Source organism: Egretta garzetta, unplaced genomic scaffold (assembly GCF_000687185.1).
Source record: "Egretta garzetta isolate BGI_Z169 unplaced genomic scaffold, ASM68718v1 scaffold133, whole genome shotgun sequence".
Taxonomy (NCBI): Eukaryota; Metazoa; Chordata; class Aves; order Pelecaniformes; family Ardeidae; genus Egretta; species Egretta garzetta.
In genome coordinates, this window is record NW_009259111.1 from 4,484,223 (window position 1) to 4,506,255 (window position 22,033).

Genomic DNA, 22,033 nt, shown 5'->3' on the forward strand with positions numbered 1-22,033 from the left:
TTTCCCTTAAATCTTGTTCCCTGGTGTTTTATATACTCTACTAAATTGCTAGGTATTTTCATGCATCTCACTTGAGATGCAGTCATTTGTTATTTGGTATACAGGATGTTTATTCTAAAAAATATGTTGAGAAGACGCTCAGAACCTAAGTCCTTTTCCCAAAAGGGCTTTTAAGATACTCTTCCATTCCTTTAAAATGTTAGTGTTAAACCAGTCCTTGTGGCTTTAGAGCACCCTTTTCTGCGTATCCCCAGATGAGTTTCACTTCATTCTAGCATCTTCTGTGAATCCTATATCTACTACCTTCTCATTTCCAAAGACTGTTCTAGCTTTGAACTTGGGTAAGTTAAAGCTAGATTTTTCAAAACGTAGGAGCATTGCCTCATCGGGCAGATTGGATCTTTACAAAGAGATTTCCCAGCAGAAGGGCAAGAGCCCTGGTACTGGAGCTCTGACACATCCAGGATTAACTGGTTCCAGTACTGCAGTGACCACTAGGGTCTACAGCAATACAGACTGCTTTGGCACTATTACTATTACAGTTTCTTTATGCCACGTGCCTTATTTTTAACAGTGTTCATACTGAAAGTACCTGGGCAGTCTTAGCTCTGAATTTTTGTATCCCTAAGTGCAGTTTTACAGTATTATGCCATGTGGCATTAAGAGCTTTTCTAGTTACAGAAAAGCCAGAATCTCTGCACGTACTCAGTCACAGTCTGTTGTACTGATGATTAGAAGTCCAAGTCTAGTGATGGGGCTTCATTAGTTTAATTTGCAACAGATGATGAAAAAAAGTTTCAAACCTGGTCCAGAAGGGTACTATATCCAGAGTCCCTGTGCCACTTCCTCCATTTATTGATATGTGGGGGTCAGGTATGTACCAAAATTCCAAGTTTTAGTGAAATAAGTAGAATAACAGGCTGCTTCCAGTTGTACTAATTTGTAAGACTTGCCACTAATCCATATTTGTACCAACAAGGAAAACTGGGAAAACCTTGGTGATTAAAACATAATAGGGATGTCGTGCCACCCAGTTTTCACTTCCACCTCATCCTACCTACTTCTTAGAGCAGCTACAGGCTTTCAGTCCAGATTGCAGTTTATCTCTGTTCTTCCCTAGACCACATACTATGCATTCATAAGATTCCAATTTTTTTTTTTTTTTTTTTGCTTCCAAATGATCAAGACCCTGGGTACATGCTAAAGATTGTTGAAGTTATTGGCTGATTGTGAACACGCATGCATGTTTCCCTGAAAATAGCCTAGTGGGTTTCAAATTAGGTACACAGCTGTATGAAAAGCTGCTTAAACATGAATTAACTGACATTTCAGGTCCATGCATTCTTTGCATTTTGGATAGTAAGGGTAATACTTGATATTTGGATGATAAATTTTGTAAACATTATTCCCTGGTGGAAGTAGTGACACTGAATGTGTCTGTAGCACTTGTGCTGCATGTGATAGTTAAGTGATGAAGATCCTACTGTCACCAACAGAAATGTAAATGAACAAACAATTCAGGGTAATGTGTGTTTTAAGGTATCTTATCCCACAGGTATTTTGTAATCTGTACTCTTGCACTAGAATAGAGACCTGTAACTACTGAATTTTAAGATCTTAAACAAGAATTGGATAGTGCTGAAATCTCCTTCCCCCCACCAAGACCTTAGTTGTGGAAGTTCAAGAAAATTCATTGTGCTTTTACAGTTCAGGAGACTCCAGTCCTGGATGTGCAAAGACACAAGAGCACCACAGAATATTTTAGGACAAGACATTAATCCCACATTAACTTTTTCTTAGTCATTACTGTTTTCTAGCAGTTAATGCTATTTCTCAAACATCTTTTTAGTTCTTTCTTAACTCTTTTGAGACAAATATAGCTATTGAGGTTAGTTGTTTACACAATCTTGTTAAGAAATGCACAGCATTTTGAAAGAAAAGTTGGTTTCTGTTCCTTTTGTGAACTCATGTTAGTTATGGGAATCCTAGTGATTTATTCTGCAGCATTTCAATTCTATTCAATACATTCTTTTACCAGAATGCTGCAAGAAGATCCTGTTTTGTTTCAGCTCTATAAAGACCTTGTTGTGAGCCAAGTAATCAGCGCTGAAGAATTCTGGGCCAACCGTTTAAGTCTGAACGCAGGGGATAATTCTGCAGCACCTGCTAAGCAGGATGTGGGCATCTCTGCAGCATTTCTGGTACGTTCAACCTCTAACTTAAAGGATTTTAGAGCAAACAAATTGGGGAAAGTGAGAGTTCTTCATGTACTTTATTCCCATATACTTTAATGTTTTTCTTTCCTGGTTCTTCAACTTAACATCTCTCCATGTGTTAGTTAGAAAATTGCAAGTGTAAAGGAGAAAAAAAAAAGGTAAAGGTTTTACGCAAATCTGCAACCTCAAAATTTTGTCAATTTAAGGTGCTCAGTTTGAACTTTACATTGACTGTAGGCAGATGTTGAATATACTGCTGCTCTGCCTTCTGGAAAACAGGAATACTGGTGAACTTACAGTCACTGGATTATATAAACTCAGTAAGTTAAAAAGAGTATGTGTTGCAGCACTGACATGCCTAAATGAAGCTGCAAAGACTTCGCACACAAAAGGTTTTATTCCCTCCCCAATTTTTTTAAACCAGTACGTGCTTTCAGCTACTTGAAGAACAACTTGTATATCTGAAAGCTTGTTTTCTCTTTCCCCAGTTTTCCAGTTGTGTTACCCATTTGTAGAAGCCATGCTTCAGTAACCTCAATGCAGTCTAAAAGTAATCTAGGTACAATCTTCAGATCCCTCCCACAGAGACATGTTTCTACTTCTACAACAAAGTTCATACAGATTACGACTCTCTAGCTGGAATCCCATTTCTGCCTTTGTAATGACTGCACACATCAAGGGTTTGGAAGGGAAGGAAGAGGTGGGAGTTGTTTTATGACTTAACTGCTATACAGACTTGTTTTTTCCCCCTAGAAATACCTGAATCAGTTACCAAATGAACTTGATTGCTCTGATTTCCTGTCTCCCGTTATTCTTACACCTTAACATAAAAAAAGCCAAACCCAAACCTTCAAAACTGAAGCTTTCTTAAAATAACTGGTTGTGTTTGTGTTCTCTGCATTTGTGAAGAAGAAAAATTCAGGTATTTGTGTGTCCTAGTTCAAGTTAAAATAATTTATCTGGCTCTGCTCAGAAAGAGTGTTTCTCTAGGAATAAGGTGGTACAAAATCTAGAATTCAGGTGTGCAGGAAAAGGAAGAAAAGAAGGCAGCATATGCAACCACATACTTTTTCCTGTTACTGAGAATTGGACAGAGCGCTTGCTTGCTCCAGAGCTTCCTGAAGAGATCACTGAGATCTAACTTGCAGGTTCTGACTAAGGCTTACCCTCGATTTTTAAATTCAATGTTATTTATCAGTTATACTGAGATGTTTTTGTTGTATAAGGAGATAAGGTGTAACAGCCTTAAAACCTTTTTTGTCACTTCATTATCATCACCGATTATTCACTAGCTGAATTGTTGAATGAAGAACAAAAGATTAGGCGTATATGGCATATACAGTAAATATGCCTATTTTTACTTTGAAACAAGGATATATTAAATTTAAGCATACCTTCTCTTGACTGATGGAGTGGTCTTCACTTTTCATCTTGCAAGGCTTACAGTCTACTTGTTGAATCATCCCTAAGTGGCAAGTATAATAAAGTAATTAATGCATGCTCTTTTATTTCTCATTCTAAAAATACCTATTTATGATCACATATGCTATGGATTATTGGAGGCAGAAGATTACTTTATCTTCAGCAGAATTTGATTGCAAGATGCCAGGTTTTTGTCCCTTCTCCAGTTACAGAAGGCATTCAGACATGACTGTTTTCCCTCCCTGTATGCTTTTTCTTAGGCTGATGTACGGCCTCAAACAGATGGCTGCAATGGTCTGAGGTATAATTTGACTTCAGATATCATTGAATCCATATTTCGAACATATCCTGCAGGTAAGAATAATGCTTTACATAACAAATACATGCATTTAAGATTTTTACGATCTTAGTGTGGAAAAACTAGAATGTTAGTCTGAGCCTGGAAGTATAAAGGACCGTCTCTTCAATCTTCTGGATGATTTTCCCTGCCTCTGGGGGATGGGAAGAAGCATGTGTTAGAACATGCTTTTGAAATTAAAACTTGATTTTGTTAAATGAAAACATTTTAACTTGTTGCATTGACCTTTTTTTTTTTAAATTGTGAATAGATATTTGGTTCCCATGATATTTCCCTATTCAGCATTTCAGTTAATTGTTATTTTCACAAAATCACCTTTGGAAGGAAGAGAATCTGATTTCCATCATGCCCCTGCACTATATTGAACATTGACACTGGTTCATTTTGACCCCCGGTTAAAAGACTAGATCCATTTTGAGAATAACTAGAACTCCAGACCGCTGCTACATGCATTGCTTTTCAAAGCATTAGCTAGCATTGCAGGGCATAAAAGAGTACCTGTTTGCTCGTGCTTAACTACTGCATTCCCTCCCATTTAATCAGCATGAATGAAGGCAGCATTAGACAGAAAGCAAGGAAGCAAGCAAGGAAATTTTAACATAAAATGCCGTATTAAGATTTGCAGAAGAGTTTGTAATCATTATGGGTTTTGTTCACAGTAAAAATGAAATATGCAGAAAATGTTCCACATAACATGACTGAGAGGGAGTTTTGGACGCGATTTTTTCAGTCTCATTATTTCCATCGGGACAGGCTCAATACAGGCTCAAAAGACCTCTTTGCAGAATGTGCCAAACTGGATGAAAAAGGTAAGCTTTTTGACTGTTTCTGCAGTAGGCTGCTACAGTCTTAGCTACATCGCAGAGCATAACATTCAAGAGGTGTATAGATGTATATCTAGTACATCTAGCAAAGCTGAAGTCAAAAGTTTTCTTATGTCCATTTACTGGGCATCTTGTGTGTTGAACTGTAAAGTGTGAAGTTACAGATTGTCACTGTAAGTTAGCTATGGCTTTGCTGTTTTTAGGATGTTTGATAATGAGTGCATTTCTTGAAACAAATTAGCCTTTGGAAAGTGGTAGCACTAGAAATGCTCCTTATTACAACTCAAGCAACAGTACATCTGTGATAAATTTCATAACATGCTACCATGCTAGATTGAGTATGCTCTGCCATCAGTTACTATGGAATGATTTTGTTTACAGAAGGTTTTGTTTTGTGGTATGTGCACAATTTATAACAGGTATAGCTTTTGGTATAGATCAGGTTTTAATAATAGACAAATACGGATCCTGTTTAAGATTTTCCAAAGGAGTTGCCGTACCTGCTCCTGTCAACCTTTTTACTGTGAAATCTTAAAATATTATCTGACTTAAGTTTTTATTGAACTTTTGAGGTAGGTTTGTGATGATACAGAAATGTGGAGAATTAAGATAACACCATTCCTTAATACGTATTCTGACTAATGAAAGCATTCTATTAGGAATTCACAAGCCTTCACAAGTAAAAGCTATCACCAGATATAAATTAATATTCTACCTAGGACAGGGCAGCAAAATGGTGCTGAAATTAGAAGAAACACACAATTAAGGCTTTCCAGTTCCCACTAATACAACTGCATCTTCAATTTTTTTTACCAAACAGTATTCAGTGATGTGTAGAAGTTGATAAAAACTGCACTAATTAATAGGATGGTCTTTTACAATAACTTTCCAAGTTTATTGCTTATTTTAAATGGAACTTTGAAAAGGGTTGAAGGTTTTAGTCACAGTGATACTTGGGCACCTGCAGAACCTTTTAAAGGTTAAATATAATCTAATAAGCCTACAATTATTTGGTTGATACATTTTCTCATGTTTTTTTCTTTGTTTCATACAGGGTTAAAAACAATGGTGTCTCAAGGAGTAAAAAACCCTCTGATAGATTTAACGGCTTTGGAAGATAAAACATTAGATGAAGTAAGTAGTTGGCAAAAAAAAACCCACTCCCCCCCAGTTTAATTTAAGGAGGAAGTGAGTCCTTTTCCTATTAAAATAACTACAAATGGTAATTCTGAAATTCATCACTTAACTAGGCAGCTGCAATGCTTGGGCAGTCAACACTTACCCAGTTATATGTGTGTAAAGAAATGAAGACCGTGCCTGTGGACCTGTATATCTGCCTTAGTGTGCTGGGACTTCCCTTTTTTGAAGTTATTCTTTCACTTGGATGGCTTTTTTGTCTAAAGTGGACTATCTGGTTTCTTCCTACCTTTTGGAAGCTGTGACAATGTACAGAAGAGTAGCACAAACTAGGAAAAAGTCTTTGCATTTGTTCTCGCTTTGTACATTGCTATTTGTTTGATTCAGCTTAATTTTAAGGACACTTCATTCAGTTTTCTTTGTTTAGCTTTAAATACCTTGTTTTGCTAAAAATATGACTAACTTAAACTATTGCCTGCCTCTAAGCACAAATTAAAAGAGTTGTTATAAATGCTGTACTGTAATGTGAAATAACTTAAAGATGCACTTTTCTGCAGTTGAATTAATGTAAACTTTTGAGTTGTAATTAATAATGATGCATTTCGAAGTTAGTGGAGGTTTTTTTGTAAAAGTTGCACAAAGCTACCAGTCTGAATCTGGACTAGGAGTTTAGGGTAGGTATGTTTGAAGTGCTGTGCAAACTGCCCTGGTTTGCTTTTGAGGCTGGTTAAGGGCAAGCATGAAACTGAGCCTGGGGTAAAGTGAGTTGCCTTCAGCCACTATCTAAGAATTTTTTTTCTTCTCTCAGACACTTCTAAACAGAATAAAATAGTCTGTGGAGACTTTTAAAAGTACATAAAGTGATGGTGGGGGGAGGGTAGGAAAATACTGCTTCAGATGATGATGCAGTACCACTCAGTGAAGTTAAGAGGAGGTGGCACACAGGCTTCCTGACTCAATGGAAAACAGAGAATTGTCCTTCTGGTTTTGCAGCAGGAGGTAGCTAATGTTGTTTTCTTTGTAGGGCTATGGTGTTGCTTCTGTGGCCTCTACATCAAATGCCTCAAAATCCGCTAGAGAAAGTAGCAATGCTGCCATTATAAAACGCTTTAATCATCATAGTGCCATGGTCCTTGCAGCTGGCCTCAGGAAACAGTAAGTTTCAATGTTGTGTAATTTTAAGGAATTTCTAAAATGAAAATACATCTTCAATTACTCATACAACCTTTTCTTTTAATTTTTATGAATGAAGCATTTTGCTCTAGAAATGAAAATAACTTTAGGTTCCATTTTACTTTATAAAAGTTCTTCAGAGCTGTCTGAGATGGCAAATGGTATTTTTAGCTGAGTTGCTATCATACAAAGCAGATTAAAAAGGAAAGGATGTTTCTGCCTTAGTTCTCTAGCCCTAGTGAAGGCTGCAGAAGTAGTATTCTGTTTGCTGTGCGGAGGTGAGGTCTGGTGCAGGGAATTCCTATTGCCTGCCTTCCAGGAGCTGGTCTGCCGGGGCTTCCTCTAGTGGGGTGCGTGGACATAAGTAAATGAGGAAGCAAAAGAACAGCGTGGCGTGGGTGGATCAGATGAAAGATTGCTCCAGTGCAGTACCCTGCCCCAACCAAAAAAATGTATCAGCTGGTTACATATACACCTACAGTAACCTTAACAAATGAAACCTCTTAAAAAAGGCATGAAATGGGTTTGATGTGAAGTCTGCTTTTACAACTGGTTTATGGACCAACCGCTCTACCCCAATCTTACAGACCCTACCTTTGAGAGATCTTAATTAAATACTTTCTTCCGTGTAGCTGTGCTCCCTCATGTTCTTCTGTCTTGCACAAATTGAACAGTGGACCTTAAACAGTGTCTTCTACGTAATGTATATTTCTGTTTCTCAGTTCAGAAAGAGGCAAAACAATAGGCCTCATTCTGAAACAGTAGTGTCTCCCAGAGCTCTGCTAATACCTGGTTGGCATAAGCATGTATGCGAAGTGTTTCTAATTTAGGCGTGATTTTGCTGTGTCCCACTTGCATTGTGGGCATGCTATTTCTGAAGAGAGGGAGAAGCACCCTCCCCTGCTGTTGAATTTCCTTCTTGACAAACAGGGTTATTTGAGGATTCTTCTATCTAGATCAACTTCTAGAAATGAAGACATAAGGGGAAAACAGTTGATATACAGTATATGAACATGCATATAAAATTTTTGAAACGGATGTATTTACTTTGTCTCTAGCCTGTATCTTAAGTTTCCTGTGAGGTGACTTCTTCTTAATGCTGTTTCTCTATTTTAAGAGAAGCACAAAATGACCATTACAGTGAGACCAGCAGTACGGATGGAAACTCCAGGGATTCAGATTTCTTTCAACCACCAATGAAAAAGGTATAAAGTTAGCTGATGCAGTTCGAACTGAATGGAACTGGAAGCTCTGTCTCTCAAAAGATTGCTGAAGGTTCCTTACTTGTTTTCTGATGCATCTGAAGTAATACTGATCTCGCCTTGCTTAGAAGTAAATAGAGTAAGAACCTGAGGGCCTGTAAGAAGCTTTGTATCTCTGTTAGTAAACACAAATAAATCACACCTTAAAGTATAGTTCTGTTTATCTCTTCAGTAGTGCCCAATGAAAGTAAAAAATTTCCAACATGCTTCTGATTGGACCCAGAAATCTGGTTCTTTCCATGCAGTACAGTTCTATTTTTGTGGCGCACCCCCCCCTTTTTTTCTTCCAAGTGCTTGAAAACTTCTAGAGAACATCCATCTGAAAGGGGTGTTGGTGTTCAAGCACCAGTGTTAACCTATCGAGTGCCCTGTTTGTAGAGGGGGTGATTAAACTGGCACATGGCAGCCTTCACCTTAAGGTCAGAAGCTGAAGTGAGGTTAAACTGAAAGCGTGGTGACCTGGTGCACTGAAATACAGGACAACAGCCTGTTTTGGAATAACCATAGCAGCTCACAAAGTAGAAGAGAATACTGTAATTGCTACAAAACTGAATTGAACACTCTTTGCTAGAGTTGACAGCCTAAATAGAAAATGCCAAGGACACTGCGGATAGTGTGAGAAAAGGTTGTGGAATACATGTGGTTTTGAACGTTGAGGTTTGACTTTCTTGAAAGCTACAGTTTTTACTGGGGAGTAAACGATATACCAGGAGTAGAATAAATGTGATGAAAAGAGGAGTGGAAGAGTAGCATGAGAGTAGGAGGCTTCAGAAGTAGTTTTCTTATTGTACAAATCAGATATCACTGTGCTGTTACCTCCCACCGCTAATGCTCTACCTCTGCTGTCACCAAATAGCTTGGGTAACTATCCTGATTTTACTCTTACACTCTTGTACGCCAGCCATTAAATCGTTACTATTTCTGCTAATCTGGAGATAGATGGACATAAACAGAGAGCACAAAGAATGAATGATCTGTGTATAGCAGAGCACTTTTTGGAAGTGGCAGGGACTGCAAGTTTTGGCCAGAATTTGCAGGGAAGGTGGTAGTGCCAAGACTTCCAGATTGCACGCTTTAAACAATTTGGGGCGCTGTGAGGGTAGACATGAAGCATTCCACACTTTCATTTTCTTTAAGGTTTTAGTAACCCTTCCGCTCAAACTTGGTGAACTGGAAAAAAGCACTAGACACATTGAATTGTGTCATCATTAGTAATGTGTATATTTGGCTTATTTTAGGTGAAACTGCAGGAGTCCATTGAATATGAAGATTTAGCAAAGAATAATAGCATTAAAACTATTGCACTAAACTTAAAGAAGTCTGATAGGTAAGTTGACAAAATATGCACGACTATTTCAGCATATTCAATCTAGCAGGTCTCTCATCACAGCTTGCACATGATCAGCCGATTTAGTCTCTACTGAGCCACACTCAAATGTGCTTAGGCTAAGTTTAGAAACCTAATATGAACTGCATAAATCAACTTCCAAGTAATTCCCATTTACATTTGTATTTTTATTTCATCTTGCTTCTTTCAGCAAGTTAAGTCTCTGTAAGCCTACCTGAAGGGCTTTGAAGTGTAGTTTCTGTAAAAGTCCAACAGACCTGTATACACAGTTCAGCTGTTTTTTGCAGCTTACAGTGGAAAAATGTGTTACTTGTGAAAATATGTACTATTCCAAATAAAATCTACTCCCTGGCAAAAAAAGTGCTATCAGGATAGCTTGGATGGCTCACTGGTCTAGTATTTTTCTAATAATAGTCCTCTTGTTTTCTAGGCTTTTGAAAAAAATGTGTTACTTGTGAAAATATATACTATTCCAATAAAATCCACTCCCAGGCAAAAAAAGTGCTATCAGGATAGTTTGGATGGCTCACTGGTCTAGTATTTTCCTAATAATAGTCCTCTTGTTTTCTAGGCTTTTGAGTTTGAGAACGATAGATGTAACTTCAACAAATAAGTGATACCACAGGAAAGAGCACCGTTCCAAATGTGAACCTAACTTCATTTAGCTTAGTTCCAATCAAAAGTGCTGTGAATTCCTCCATTCCAATGATATTCCCAGGACTAGGTGGCACACATAGCTCTTCATGAGCAAAATGACCCTCGCAGATTCAACAATAGAAGCTCTTCTCTTATTTTGCTGTCATACGATCCCAAACCCAACCTCTTCCCATGTGGCAACGTATTTTAGTTTGTCAGTAAATAAGATTGAGATAGTAGCGTCTACTGGAAACATTTGAAGATCTGTCCGCTGAGTTTTACCAACACTCCCACTAATACTTTTCTCTTTCCTTTTCTCACCTCACAGGTATTATCATGGTCCAACTCCAATTCAGTCACAGCAATATGCAACCAGTCAGGATATAATTAATTCTTTTCATAGTATTAGGCAAGAAATGGAAGCATATGTACCCAAACTAACTCAGGTATGGAAGAACATTCCAAAAATATTCCCTTCCTGATGTTAGCATCTTGCCTTCTGTATGATTTTGTGTCTCATGTTTACTGGAATTTTAATTTTTAAGGGTCAGCTTAAGTCGAATAACATAAAACTATTGGAGATAATTATTTTACAACTTTAGGCGATACCTTTTGAGCTACTGTGTTTGAAATCTAAACAATAGGAAACTGAGTCATGGCTGATATTCAGAGTTATAGTTTACTATTACCATATTCTTTTGAGGAAATGGTAAAGGTATAAAATAGTAAAGCAGGACAGTCATGCAAGATGAAGCACAGGCCAATATTATTGATGCCACCCTAAAATTTAGGATTTAGTGGTCTTAGGAGGTCATAGTAAGCAGATCTATAACTGAATGGGTCTTTTGCTCCTAAATGCGCTTAGGACGTAGATCTCGCTGTGGGCTGCACAGAAGCTCTGCCCTGGCAACTGGAGGGCAGCATAGCCATGTAGCCAATCTATCTCCCCAGCCAGTATCTGAACTTCCTCTGTTAGTAAACCTAGATTTGGCCCTAAGTAAAGCAGCCACAACTGTGAGTGTGTCACGTTTCTGTATAGCAATTCTCTGTCTCATTTCAAAGTACCTAGTACATGAACTGGCTGTGCAGCTAAAGAAAAGGTTGGTTTGTCCATAATTAATTGGAGAGCTTTCATTGAAAACATGAGTTATAGGACTTAAAGACACTGTGTGTAATTCTGGAGAAGAGCAGACTCTTCATCAGAATTTCCACTGTAGCTGCTCAACTGTATCTTTGCTGTTGGAGTTCAAACACAACTTACTTAAAAAAAATTTTGTTGGAAAAAAATTATCAGAAATATTTGTTTCCTCTCTCCCTTCAGGTTCTTTCAAGTGGTGATGCTACTAGCACTATTGCAGTCCTGTCACCTGGAGGAGCACTTATGCAGGGTGGAACACAGCAAGCCATAAACCGTAAGGATTTAGAATGTATAATACTTTAATCGTATCTTCCTGCGTTATACAGCAGTACCTGTCTTACTGTTTCATCTCCCTCTTAGAATATGTTACAGTGATAAAGGAAATTATGGAAACACGTAGCTGGAATAATACTGGGTTCCAGCCACAAACCAAAAGCCACACCGTGGGGGTGGTACTGGCTATACCAGTGCTGAGACAAGTGAATGAGAGAAAATTTTATAGAGCAAGGGATGAAAGATGCGCTCGATACTAAGTCCTCGTAGTGGGTTTTGCTTCTCTTCTGATGTGTCTTTTTTTCCTGGATTTTAGAAAATAAAGGCATACTCTGGGAAAGCTCTGAGGTGGTGAGGCCTAGATAATTGTCTGGAACTATGTTTTTTGCAGGCTGCATTTAAGATCCACAGCTTGCTGTGAAAAAGGACAACTTTCTTATAGACTGCAAGGGCAAAACAGACAACCCCTCCTTCTCACATCTCCATTCAACCACACCTTACCCTGCTGTCTCATTCCTGTCAGTTTGCGTTCCTTGCTCTATAGTCTTGCAACAGATGAATCCCTATTCTCACAAGGCAGGGTTTATAACAGTTTTCCAGTTTAACTTGTGCTACGTGGTCTGAAGAGCAGCAGAAACTAATTCAGACAGTTGTAAAAGCAAGTTATGAGTGCTTTATGGTACCAAAAGAAAAGGAGTCAACAAGCAGTAGCGAGGCTTCCTTACCCATCCCAGCTGACATACTGGGTGCTACACTCCACTTCTTTGAGCCTGACCACCACTTTTTTTTTTTTTTTTTAAACAGCCTCATCCTAGAGTTCACTATTCACTGTTCAGTTCACTGTGCTCCTGTCATCCTCAATGACTACTTGTGCTTTTTGTCTTTGGTTTTTACAGTTGTGGTTCCTTCCCTGTTCTTGAACCCTGTTGCCCTTTCTTCTTTAAGAGTGTTTGGGATACAGTTCCTTGTTCCTGCCTGGATTTTTAATCTTCCACATGCTGTGGCCATATTCTCATTGTCAACCTAAGAGAGAGGGAAAAGCTTGCAGTATCCACCACACAGTATTTAGAACTATGCTGTGAAGAGAGCAAGGTGCTGGTCCCAGAAGCAGTACTGCCACACTCTTATAGCAATACGAATACACTGCTTATAATCCTGGATTAAGTTTGGTGTCTGTTCCTTGCCTGGCATCAATCTCCCTATATACTATACAAGCTTCCAACTATAAAGCCATAAATAGTGGCTGACCTGATCTAATACTGATGATAGTCCTACTAGAGGTGTGAAGCACTTCAGTGTTCCCTCCCAGCCAGCCTTTCTGTGATTCTAGTAGAAATGTATATTGCTGAACGCCTTCATTAGCCTTACATTCTCATTTTTCATATGACAGTTTTGAGTGATGTGACAAATTTTTTTCCTGTTGCAGAGATGGTGCCAAATGACATTCAGTCTGAACTAAAACACTTGTACGTGGCAGTAGGGGAACTGCTACGACACTTCTGGTCCTGCTTTCCTGTTAACACGCCATTCCTAGAAGAAAAGGTAAGATGGAGCTTCCTGATGTGGCCCTGGTTACAATGTGGCCAGATGGTGATTTAGAATCACTGTCATTAACTTCAAGTAAAGAACTAATACACTTGCTTTAAATCAGTGCAGCACTTAGTCATCCCTAGAAGTGAAGGTCACAAAACAATGTAAAACATTACTTTTTGCAGCAATTCTGCTGGTGCTATTGGTTAAAGTCATCCTTGTCCCTGCACGCCTGCTAGTGCCCTTCAGGAGCAGTTGCTGTAGGCTTGTTTCAAACAGAATGGTCAGCTATATTCCAGCTGCAGATTTCTCATTGCCAGTTTAAAACATACAAACTTAAAGCCCCACCCTTCCCCAACTCTTAGACATAACCCCTGCAGCAACAGTTACAAGAAATTTGTCCTTATTCTTCTGTCCATTGCAAAATCACTTAGTCATAGCTTCAAACCATACACTGTTTTTTAGAACAAAGTTGCCTTCAGGAAGAAATGTCTGTCTACAACCAGGTACATGACTATAACCATTTTTCCGTTCCTATTCTTTCTTTTCACAAAAATAAAAACTTGCATTCAGATATGTTGGATTTTTTGCTGCAAAACGTCACCTGAAAATCCACGGTACAGTCTTTGCTTGAAGCAAAAAAAGATGTTTTTGTGAATATCTTACCTACTTACTGACAAAGTAAAAATTATCAGTGGCACAGTGCACTTTCAGTCATATTGCACTTGCCTCAAAAATAAATACATGCTCAAGAATTGTTAGAGACTAATACTTTAATAAACGGTACATACTTAAGTAGTCCCCAGAATTAGTTACAAGGTGTTTTGTTGGCGAATAATTTGTTAAAGGAAATGAAACTTCTGTGTAAGTGACTACAGTACTGGTTTCTGTCTCTCTCAGGTTGTGAAAATGAGGAGCAACTTGGAAAGATTTCAGGTTACAAAGCTCTGCCCATTCCAAGAAAAGATTCGGAGACAGTATTTAAGCACAAACGTAAGGAGAAAATACTCTTTAATTATGTGGGTGCATATTAATAATTTTAATTGTAATTATCAGAGGACGGTAGCTGTGTTACTTCTTATCCTAGGGCATTTTACATTCTTTCTTAACTAGGAAACAGGTAGAGGGAAATTGGGTATGCAGTTAAGCATGTCTTCTCTCCCTGTCTAACTTGCTGAATAATATCAGAAACTGTCAAGAACTATAATTTGAAATTACCCAAGTGAGACAACAAAAATGGGAAGTCACGTTTCATTTTTTCATTTCCACCATGAAGTAGAACTTTAGCAACTTCAAAGCTGTCTCCCACCATGTCAGACTTGAAGTGGTCACAGACTAAGTACTGGAACAGACAGCACAGTCAAGTGTCACTTCCCTGTGACCATCTCAGTTTAGTAGCTCTCCCAACTGCTCCCTCTACAGGTACTTTGCAGTAGACCCTCATGGTCCTGTCTCTTTATTTGGCACACCTCTCTGATTTTAGCAAGATTGCTCTTAGCGAATAAAAGGAAAAATCCAACTGAGCATCTGATGAAAGGGAGGGGAAGGGATCTGTTTTCCAGTAGCTGGGACATTTTTTTTTCCCCTCTTAATGTTTCAGTTGATAAGTCATATAGAAGAGATGCTGCAGACGGCCTACAATAAGTTCCATACATGGCAGTCCCGGCGTATGCTGAAGAAGACGTGAAAATGCATGCTGTACAGGTTTGAGAGCAAAATCTGCAATAGGTATAGGAATACAACCTAGCATATGTGCAGATCTTATAGTTGTTGCAGGAAGACCTGCAAGCTGTGGACTTCTGGAAACGATGCTAACTGAACTTGCACATTTTTGAAAAAGAACTGAGATTAAACTTGAAAACTAGGGAGAAAAACAAGGAAGAACCAAAACAGAAGAGCTGAGGCGCAAAAATATTTAAAAGACACTGTTTACTGCAGTTACTCAGGAACTGCTTTTGATTTGCATAAAGAGCTGCTTTCAGAAATAAAAAATTTAAAGAGGGTGTATTAATAAAATCTGTTTTTCTGTCTAATTTTTTTTTATTAAGAAGTGTATGGCACAGGGTAGAATTCAAAAGTTTTTCTTCACTGGATTCTGACATTTTATTGAATTCTGTTTATACTTTCTGCAACGGTTTAACAATATTTTGAAATATAGCAGAGACTGGTTTTGCTTCAGACATCTGGGAGAGCGTAGCTGTCAGAAGACAAGCTTCTGCCATGTTTCCCCTCCAATTGGAAGCAAGAGACATTGCACTGAAAGCTGTTTATGGTCTGGGGTCCCTAAAGGCACATGGGGGCAAACTTTTGCCTGAAGTCTTGGATTTTTATGCAGAATTTTTTCGGCCATCAGTTTTGCATGTTTTCCTTTGAGTGCAAGTGTGTGCTACTGCAATCTTTTTTTTTTTTAAGGTGGCATTTGTTCTGAGGAGAGAATGCATTTTTAAAAATGAAGTTAAATAAAGTTTCTTACAAAAGAAGTCATTTATTTTCAATTGTTAGACATTTTTTATTTCTTCTCCTAAATCTGTTTTCCTTCACTCTTCCCTTTTGACTGTTACACTATTTTTGGCGAATTGATAATCATTGCAAAGAGAAAAATGTGTTATTTACACAATGTCCATAGATATTGGGAATCTGTGCCATACTTTGTTCCAAATAGAAAGAGTTCACAGTTTCAGACCAACTTGTCTTGTATTAAATGTGACTTAAATGCAAAGTAAACCTGTTTTCTATAACATATGCAGTTTAATGACATCCTTGTATTTTGTTGTCATCTTGACTGTACTAAAGCCCAGTATGGGCGACTGAACTTTTTTACTTCTGACTAAATGTGACTGTTAAGAGTATAAGATGCATTTACTACAAAGACAAATCAGAGTGACAATACGTATTCAAAGCAAGCACAGCAGTGTTAAGTACGGCGGAAGAAATTCCCATTAGCCTGCATGATGGCTTAATACTAGATTTTGCCACCATTGGTATGTTGCTAAAATATGACAATATGATGTTGGGTAGAGAATTCTTGCAAATTCCTACAGAAGAAAAGATGCATTTGTATAGCCAAGTCTGTGCTTGTTCTGTGCTGCTGCTCCATTTATGCAAGAGGGGTTTTTTTCTTTAAAACTGGTGCGTGGAAGTCAGCAGCTTCTTTTTACCCAGTGTTTTTGGATTTTTGTATTATGCTAATATTTTGGTAAAAGCTGAGTTTCAGTTAAATGTCACTGTCTGTCTGCACCAAAATTCTGTCTGGAAATGTATGCATATTGTTAAGCCTAGTTTCCCTGTCTGCTTTTGCAGATAGATGCATGATACCTGCTCTGTGATGTTTATGTGGTTCTGCTATGAGAAATGACTGGGCTCAACAAGAGAGATGCTCGTTATTTTTGACAGGGTGAAAACGTCACTAGGAATAAACAGATGTACGTACAGCATTTGGGGGATGAGGTGCGCATCTTGTCAAGAGTTACCTCTTGTGATAAATAAACTGTTTCTCTAAAATTTAGGCTTAGGGTATGGCTTTATTAAGCCTAATCCTCTTGTAAGTGCAGGCAGCTCTCAGAAAGAAAGGGTAGTTTTGTTCTCCCCCACTGCAAAGTGTTTGATCTAGCAATTCTGTGGCCAAATTTCAACTGTTTAGAGAAAGCTATAACACCTTTCATCGTATCAGAGGGCTAGGTTCAAAAAAATGTCTGATTTATATTCTAACTGTGCCTGAAGCTATGAACAACAGATTTGAGTATTAGACTGCATTGATACTTCATTAATAAAAAAGTCATAGGAGAGTTTTGAATTTGGAACTAATTAATTTTTAATTTGAATCAGTATTTAGTGTTCTTGGAAACACTGGGCAAGATGGTTAGCATGGGGGAAAAGTTTCAGTGCATCACAAGGGGATTTTACAGTTCAAAGGACTGTTTGTAATCATTGGGGGGGGGTGTTGCAATAGCTTTAAATTATTATAGCAGTATCAGGCCATCAAAATGTACCTTAATTAACAGAACTGGAGGGGGAGATGACTATGATACTAAATTCAACAATTTTGCCTAGAGACTGTACAGGCAAGGCTGCTATGCACTTCATATTGCTTTTTCAGGTATTGTGGCAATAAGGCACAGGCCCCTCCTAAAGTAAGGGAGGTAAACGAAATATTCTTTCTTCTACATTGTGTTCCCCTTTTCTGTAGCATGGTCCAAAACCCAGATTCATTCCTTAAGTTTTGAAACTGACTCATCATGCATTATATTACTATTGGAATCTTTATACTGACTTGTATTTTTAATGAGAATTCATAAAACTTGTATCATTGGCATTGATCTAAGGTTTGTAGAATAAACCCTACTGAATTCTAAAGTCAAGTCTTCTCTAATGCTTAGGCTGTGTTTGCTGATGTTCAGTTAAATCCCAAACAGGCTCCATTCAGGTCTAAATTGCAAGTGCTGTGTATAGCGCTAGCTCAGCTGTCCCTTCATGCTGGTAGAAGAGGTCAGGAGCCAAAAGGGTTACAATACAGTTATTGTCAAATTATTTGAGTTCTAGGGGTTGAGAACTTTTCTGCCACACAGGGAATCTACACCATCACTAGTGCTACTGTCCCTCTGTTCCAGACCATACAAAAGCCAGTTTAAGTCTCCAGGGATTAGCCCTCTGCTTGTTCCATATATTGATCCAGCAGCTGTTGGTTCAGGAGAGCTGCACAGGCTGCTTTGTCAGTCCTTCAAATCCTAGCTTTGCTTGTAATGGAGAAAGGATAACTTAAAGCAGATATTAACACATGTCTGGCTCAGCTTATTTGTAGCCTGTGAATTTCAGCAGATGAAAATACTTAGATGCACCACAGAACAGGCTGGGCCATTTCTCTCCCAACAAGAGCTCTACCCCAGCCAAGGATGGGAAGCGACATCTTTCCACTGGAGCCATTCCTACAAGTAGTTTCTTGCAGGCTCACACAGCGGCTCTCTGGACGATGGCCTTCAGCTTCCCAATGTGACAAAGCACTAACCAAGGCCCTGTGCTGTCCCAGATGGGTGACTTTCCCCACCACCCCTTAGTTTATGATGCTTTTTTACAGCTACAACTATTTTCCCTTATTTATACTGTAACTAACTGCATCCCTACAACTTCTATCATGAGGTATTGTTATCAGCTAGAAAGCCTACCTTATCCTTTGCCAAAACTCCTATCAAACAGCTGCTTTATTGAGACAGTCACTTGGGTAAGCAGGGGAGGTGACAAGAAAACTTAAGAGCCATTTTCCATTATCCATCCCATTTCCCTCTCAAGAGAAGAGCCCACACACGCATCCCTGCTATCCGCAGGCAGCGTATTAAGTGGGTTTGGAGCCCTAGTATTGCAACACAGTTTCAATGTGTGAGCCACAATATTCTGAACCTGTTTCCAAGCTCTCCCTTACCTTGCAGCAAGAGCTGGATCGAAACAGAACACAGCAACTTCAGTTTGAATAGCAATCAGACATCACCAGTGAGCTAACAGTGATCCTCCATGAACCCTGAGAACTAATGGCAGATGTGCCCCCTGCAGGAGAGTTTAAAGCCTGGGGAACCATTAAATTACCTAAACCCATCTCCTGGCTCTTTTTCAGGACACTGCATTTCCCCAGAGCTAACTCTGAATGCATCATCTCCCCAAAAAATATCCACGTCCTTGTCTGTAACACTGAAAGCAAGAGAACTCGCTGCTCTCCTCAGTAACAGCCTAGCTGGAGGATAACATATCAGGGCTCTTTTGCACTCTCTGCCACGAAGAGACGAGACCCAAAGATACGCAATGTAGCCAGAGCGGTTGACCAGACTGAAGGAGCAGTTTGGCTGGAGAGCGCAGTGCCCGCTAGAGAGCCCAAACACCTCCGTGCCTCCAGCCCCTGGGCAGCGAGCACACGGCGGGCAGCCCCAGCTCGCTCACGGAGGGAGGTGGGTACATTTGAACCCCCACTTCCAGCCAGGCCATGCAGTGCCACTTCAACTTTATTCTGCCCTCTGGGCAGCTTTAGGGTCACAGCCGGGTGGCAGAGTGCCACAACAGTGACGTGAAAAGTGAAAGACGCCACCTTGAGGAATGCAGCCGAGGCTGGGGCTCTGCTGGCATTTTCCCAGCCCACATGCCCTCAGCTGCTGTGTTTCCTACACAATGAATGTCCCCATCCCCTCCAAAACCTGGCAGCCCTCTGGTCTTGCTCCCCCCACAAAAGTCCACACACCCTGCATCCTGGTAAAGCCAAATTATTCCAGTAGTTCAGGTGTCAGCATATCCCCAAGGAAAAAACGTCCTGGACTTACACAGACCCTGTCCTCCCTGCCTGCTAAGATCCCCTTTAACAAGGTTGCTCTATTATTATCTCACCACAGCTCTCACAAACCACAAATTAAATCTGAAGCTTTAAAAGGCGGTCTCCCGCCCCCGCAAACACCAGCTAAACCCGGACACAGTTTTGTTCTCTAGAGCATCAGCATCTGCACAGCCCCACTCCATCACCTTCCAACCCAAGTTCATTCACGGGCACAACATGACAAACCGTCCCTTTATTACAATTACTGCACGCAGCAGAAGCATCCTCAAGCACTGCTGACACCCCCCCACTTCCCTGCCCCACCCTCCTTGAGCAAGCTCCCACCCTTTGTGCTCACCCACATGACTGCCCATCGCCTCTTCAGCACAACCCTGTCTTCATCACACTTTGACACCATGGCCAAGCACCTTGTAGCCTGGGAATCCCAGCTCCCTTCTGTATAACCTCCCTGGGACTCGCTGCCAACACAATCTACATGTACCCACAGCTGTGCACTTCATCCCCTGAACCATAAGGGACAGTGTTGTGCTCCTTTCGGCAACACTTGTATTCTCTGTTTTCTATCCTACAACGACCAGTCTGCATCACCTCAGCAGGACCCTGACTGCAAATTCCAGAGAAAAGAGGGAAGGATTTGAGCATACCCAAGCTTAAGCTCCTGTTAAAAAGACAAGAGCCAAACGCTTAGGGAATTGGCCAGGGATGACCAGGCTTTCTGGGGCAGGAGCTGCCTCTTTCTAGGTACTGCACAAGGAGTGTTGGCCCCAGGTGGGACTTCCAAGCCTCTCACATGAATCACAGCAGCATGTTCACTTCCTCCCTGACCTAACCTGTGGCCTCTCCACCTACAGCCGATGGGCTGACCCAGATAAAAGAGCGTTGATAACAACTTTATTTGACATATGGCATGTCCCATGATCAGAATTGACAACTCAGATGCAACAACCCCATGGTAGCCACTTCCATGTAAGAACTCGCCCCATTTCTACCTTTGCCCTACTTCTACAGATAGTATGTTAAGGAAATAAGCGCCGAGTTTTAATACCTACGCAGGCACCACGCTCCCCTCCCCTTCTGGCCACAAGGTGATTATCAAGTGAAACAGCAGGAGCGAGGGGCAAGGAGGGATTGCCAACATCAGGCTGGGTGGTTTTGCCGGGTGTGCACTTGGCAGGGGCAAAGGTTGCATGGCCAGAACCAGGCAGCAGATACCCCAGCTGGCAAGCACCAACCATCCTGTTCTGCAAGAAGAGGCCACACAAAGCATGTTGCTGTAGAAAATGCTTCACAGGCACTTGGTGCCCTCAACATGCTCTGTATGGAGACGTTACCTCACCAAAAGCAGAATGCTTCCTTTTGCCCTGCTGAGCTCAGGAAATTACACCCTCAAAGGTTTTCTGCCTGCCTCAAAGGCTTTCTGCCCTTCCTAACCTTTCAGGTGACCAAATCACTCCATAAAACCTGGCTTGCGCACACCCTGCCATGATTCCAAACAACAAGAATTTCAGAAGTGTGGTTATTGGCGCTGTTAAGGTGAGCATGGTACCGAACACACCAAGTATTGTAACTGGAATACAAGGAACCAGCTGACTGGTTGAAAAGGGTGGAATTAAGACGACAGAGATCTCATTAGTAACTCAAGGAGTCACAGCAAAGGCCAACCACCAGACTAAAAGAGTGCCTGATAAAGGCCATTGACAAGGAATGAGCTCACTCAGACTCCCAAGGCCTGTCTATCTCACACCTCTTCTACCCAAGAAGAAAATGGGATCTCTAGGTCTTACATGCCGAGTGGCTGAATATGGTACTGTTCTGCATGGTACAGACATGGACAGCAAGGGGCCAGTTATGGGGAAAGAGAGCAGTCCCTCAAAAAAGGAACAGGAAAGAAAGAGCTCAGTTGGACTCCAAATGCACTTAAGTAGGCCTCCTGACATAATTTAGAATTTATGTTGATCAAAAGCACACCAGGAGCTATAGAAAACTCAGGAGAGATCAGATATTCTCCTCTTCACCCTCTGGCTAACTCCACCAAAATGCCGGTTTCCCTGTGTCAAATTCTGTCTCTAGCTCCCCGACTGGCTTGTATTGTTTTACTGCAGACAGTGGAGTGCTTTTAGGGACCTTGGTCTCGGGTGGGGATCCTGGGTGCTGCAGAAATGAAACAGCCTTTCTTCAGGGCTTGCCGCTCCCTTGGCACAGCTCCTCAACTTACCTTAACAAAAGCAAATATATACAACAGTCCAAAGACGAACACAGAAGTTACTTCTAGATTTTGTGATAACCATTCTCAGGTGATAGCCACTACCTTATACTGAGTAAACACCAACACACTAGCACGATAAACCAGAATAAGAACCAGCTGTCAGAGCTACAATCCAATCCTTACATGAGGCCCTAAAGTAATGG

At 40.3% G+C, this 22,033-nt stretch overlaps 1 protein-coding gene and 1 long non-coding RNA gene across 3 annotated transcripts in view; one reads left to right on the forward strand and one right to left on the reverse strand.

The window, feature by feature from the left end:
* LOC118451938 overlaps positions 1 to 3,883 on the reverse strand; it is an 8,350-nt gene extending 4,467 nt beyond the window's left edge. The window contains exon 1 of the long non-coding RNA XR_004841537.1: positions 3,611 to 3,883. This is a non-coding gene — a long non-coding RNA (uncharacterized LOC118451938). The remainder of the gene's footprint in view (positions 1 to 3,610) is intronic.
* GTF2H1 (general transcription factor IIH subunit 1) overlaps positions 1 to 15,707 on the forward strand; it is a 21,756-nt gene extending 6,049 nt beyond the window's left edge. For both annotated transcript variants that reach the window (XM_035891047.1, XM_009635439.2), the window contains 12 exons: positions 2,039 to 2,201; positions 3,899 to 3,992; positions 4,656 to 4,805; positions 5,875 to 5,954; positions 6,982 to 7,112; positions 8,248 to 8,335; positions 9,631 to 9,719; positions 10,705 to 10,822; positions 11,698 to 11,788; positions 13,214 to 13,329; positions 14,218 to 14,310; positions 14,918 to 15,707. In XM_035891047.1, coding sequence (XP_035746940.1) covers positions 2,039 to 2,201; positions 3,899 to 3,992; positions 4,656 to 4,805; positions 5,875 to 5,954; positions 6,982 to 7,112; positions 8,248 to 8,335; positions 9,631 to 9,719; positions 10,705 to 10,822; positions 11,698 to 11,788; positions 13,214 to 13,329; positions 14,218 to 14,310; positions 14,918 to 15,004 — 1,300 coding nt within the window. In that variant the 3' untranslated portion in view covers positions 15,005 to 15,707. The remainder of the gene's footprint in view (positions 1 to 2,038; positions 2,202 to 3,898; positions 3,993 to 4,655; positions 4,806 to 5,874; positions 5,955 to 6,981; positions 7,113 to 8,247; positions 8,336 to 9,630; positions 9,720 to 10,704; positions 10,823 to 11,697; positions 11,789 to 13,213; positions 13,330 to 14,217; positions 14,311 to 14,917) is intronic.
* The last annotated feature ends 6,326 nt before the right edge of the window (positions 15,708 to 22,033 follow it).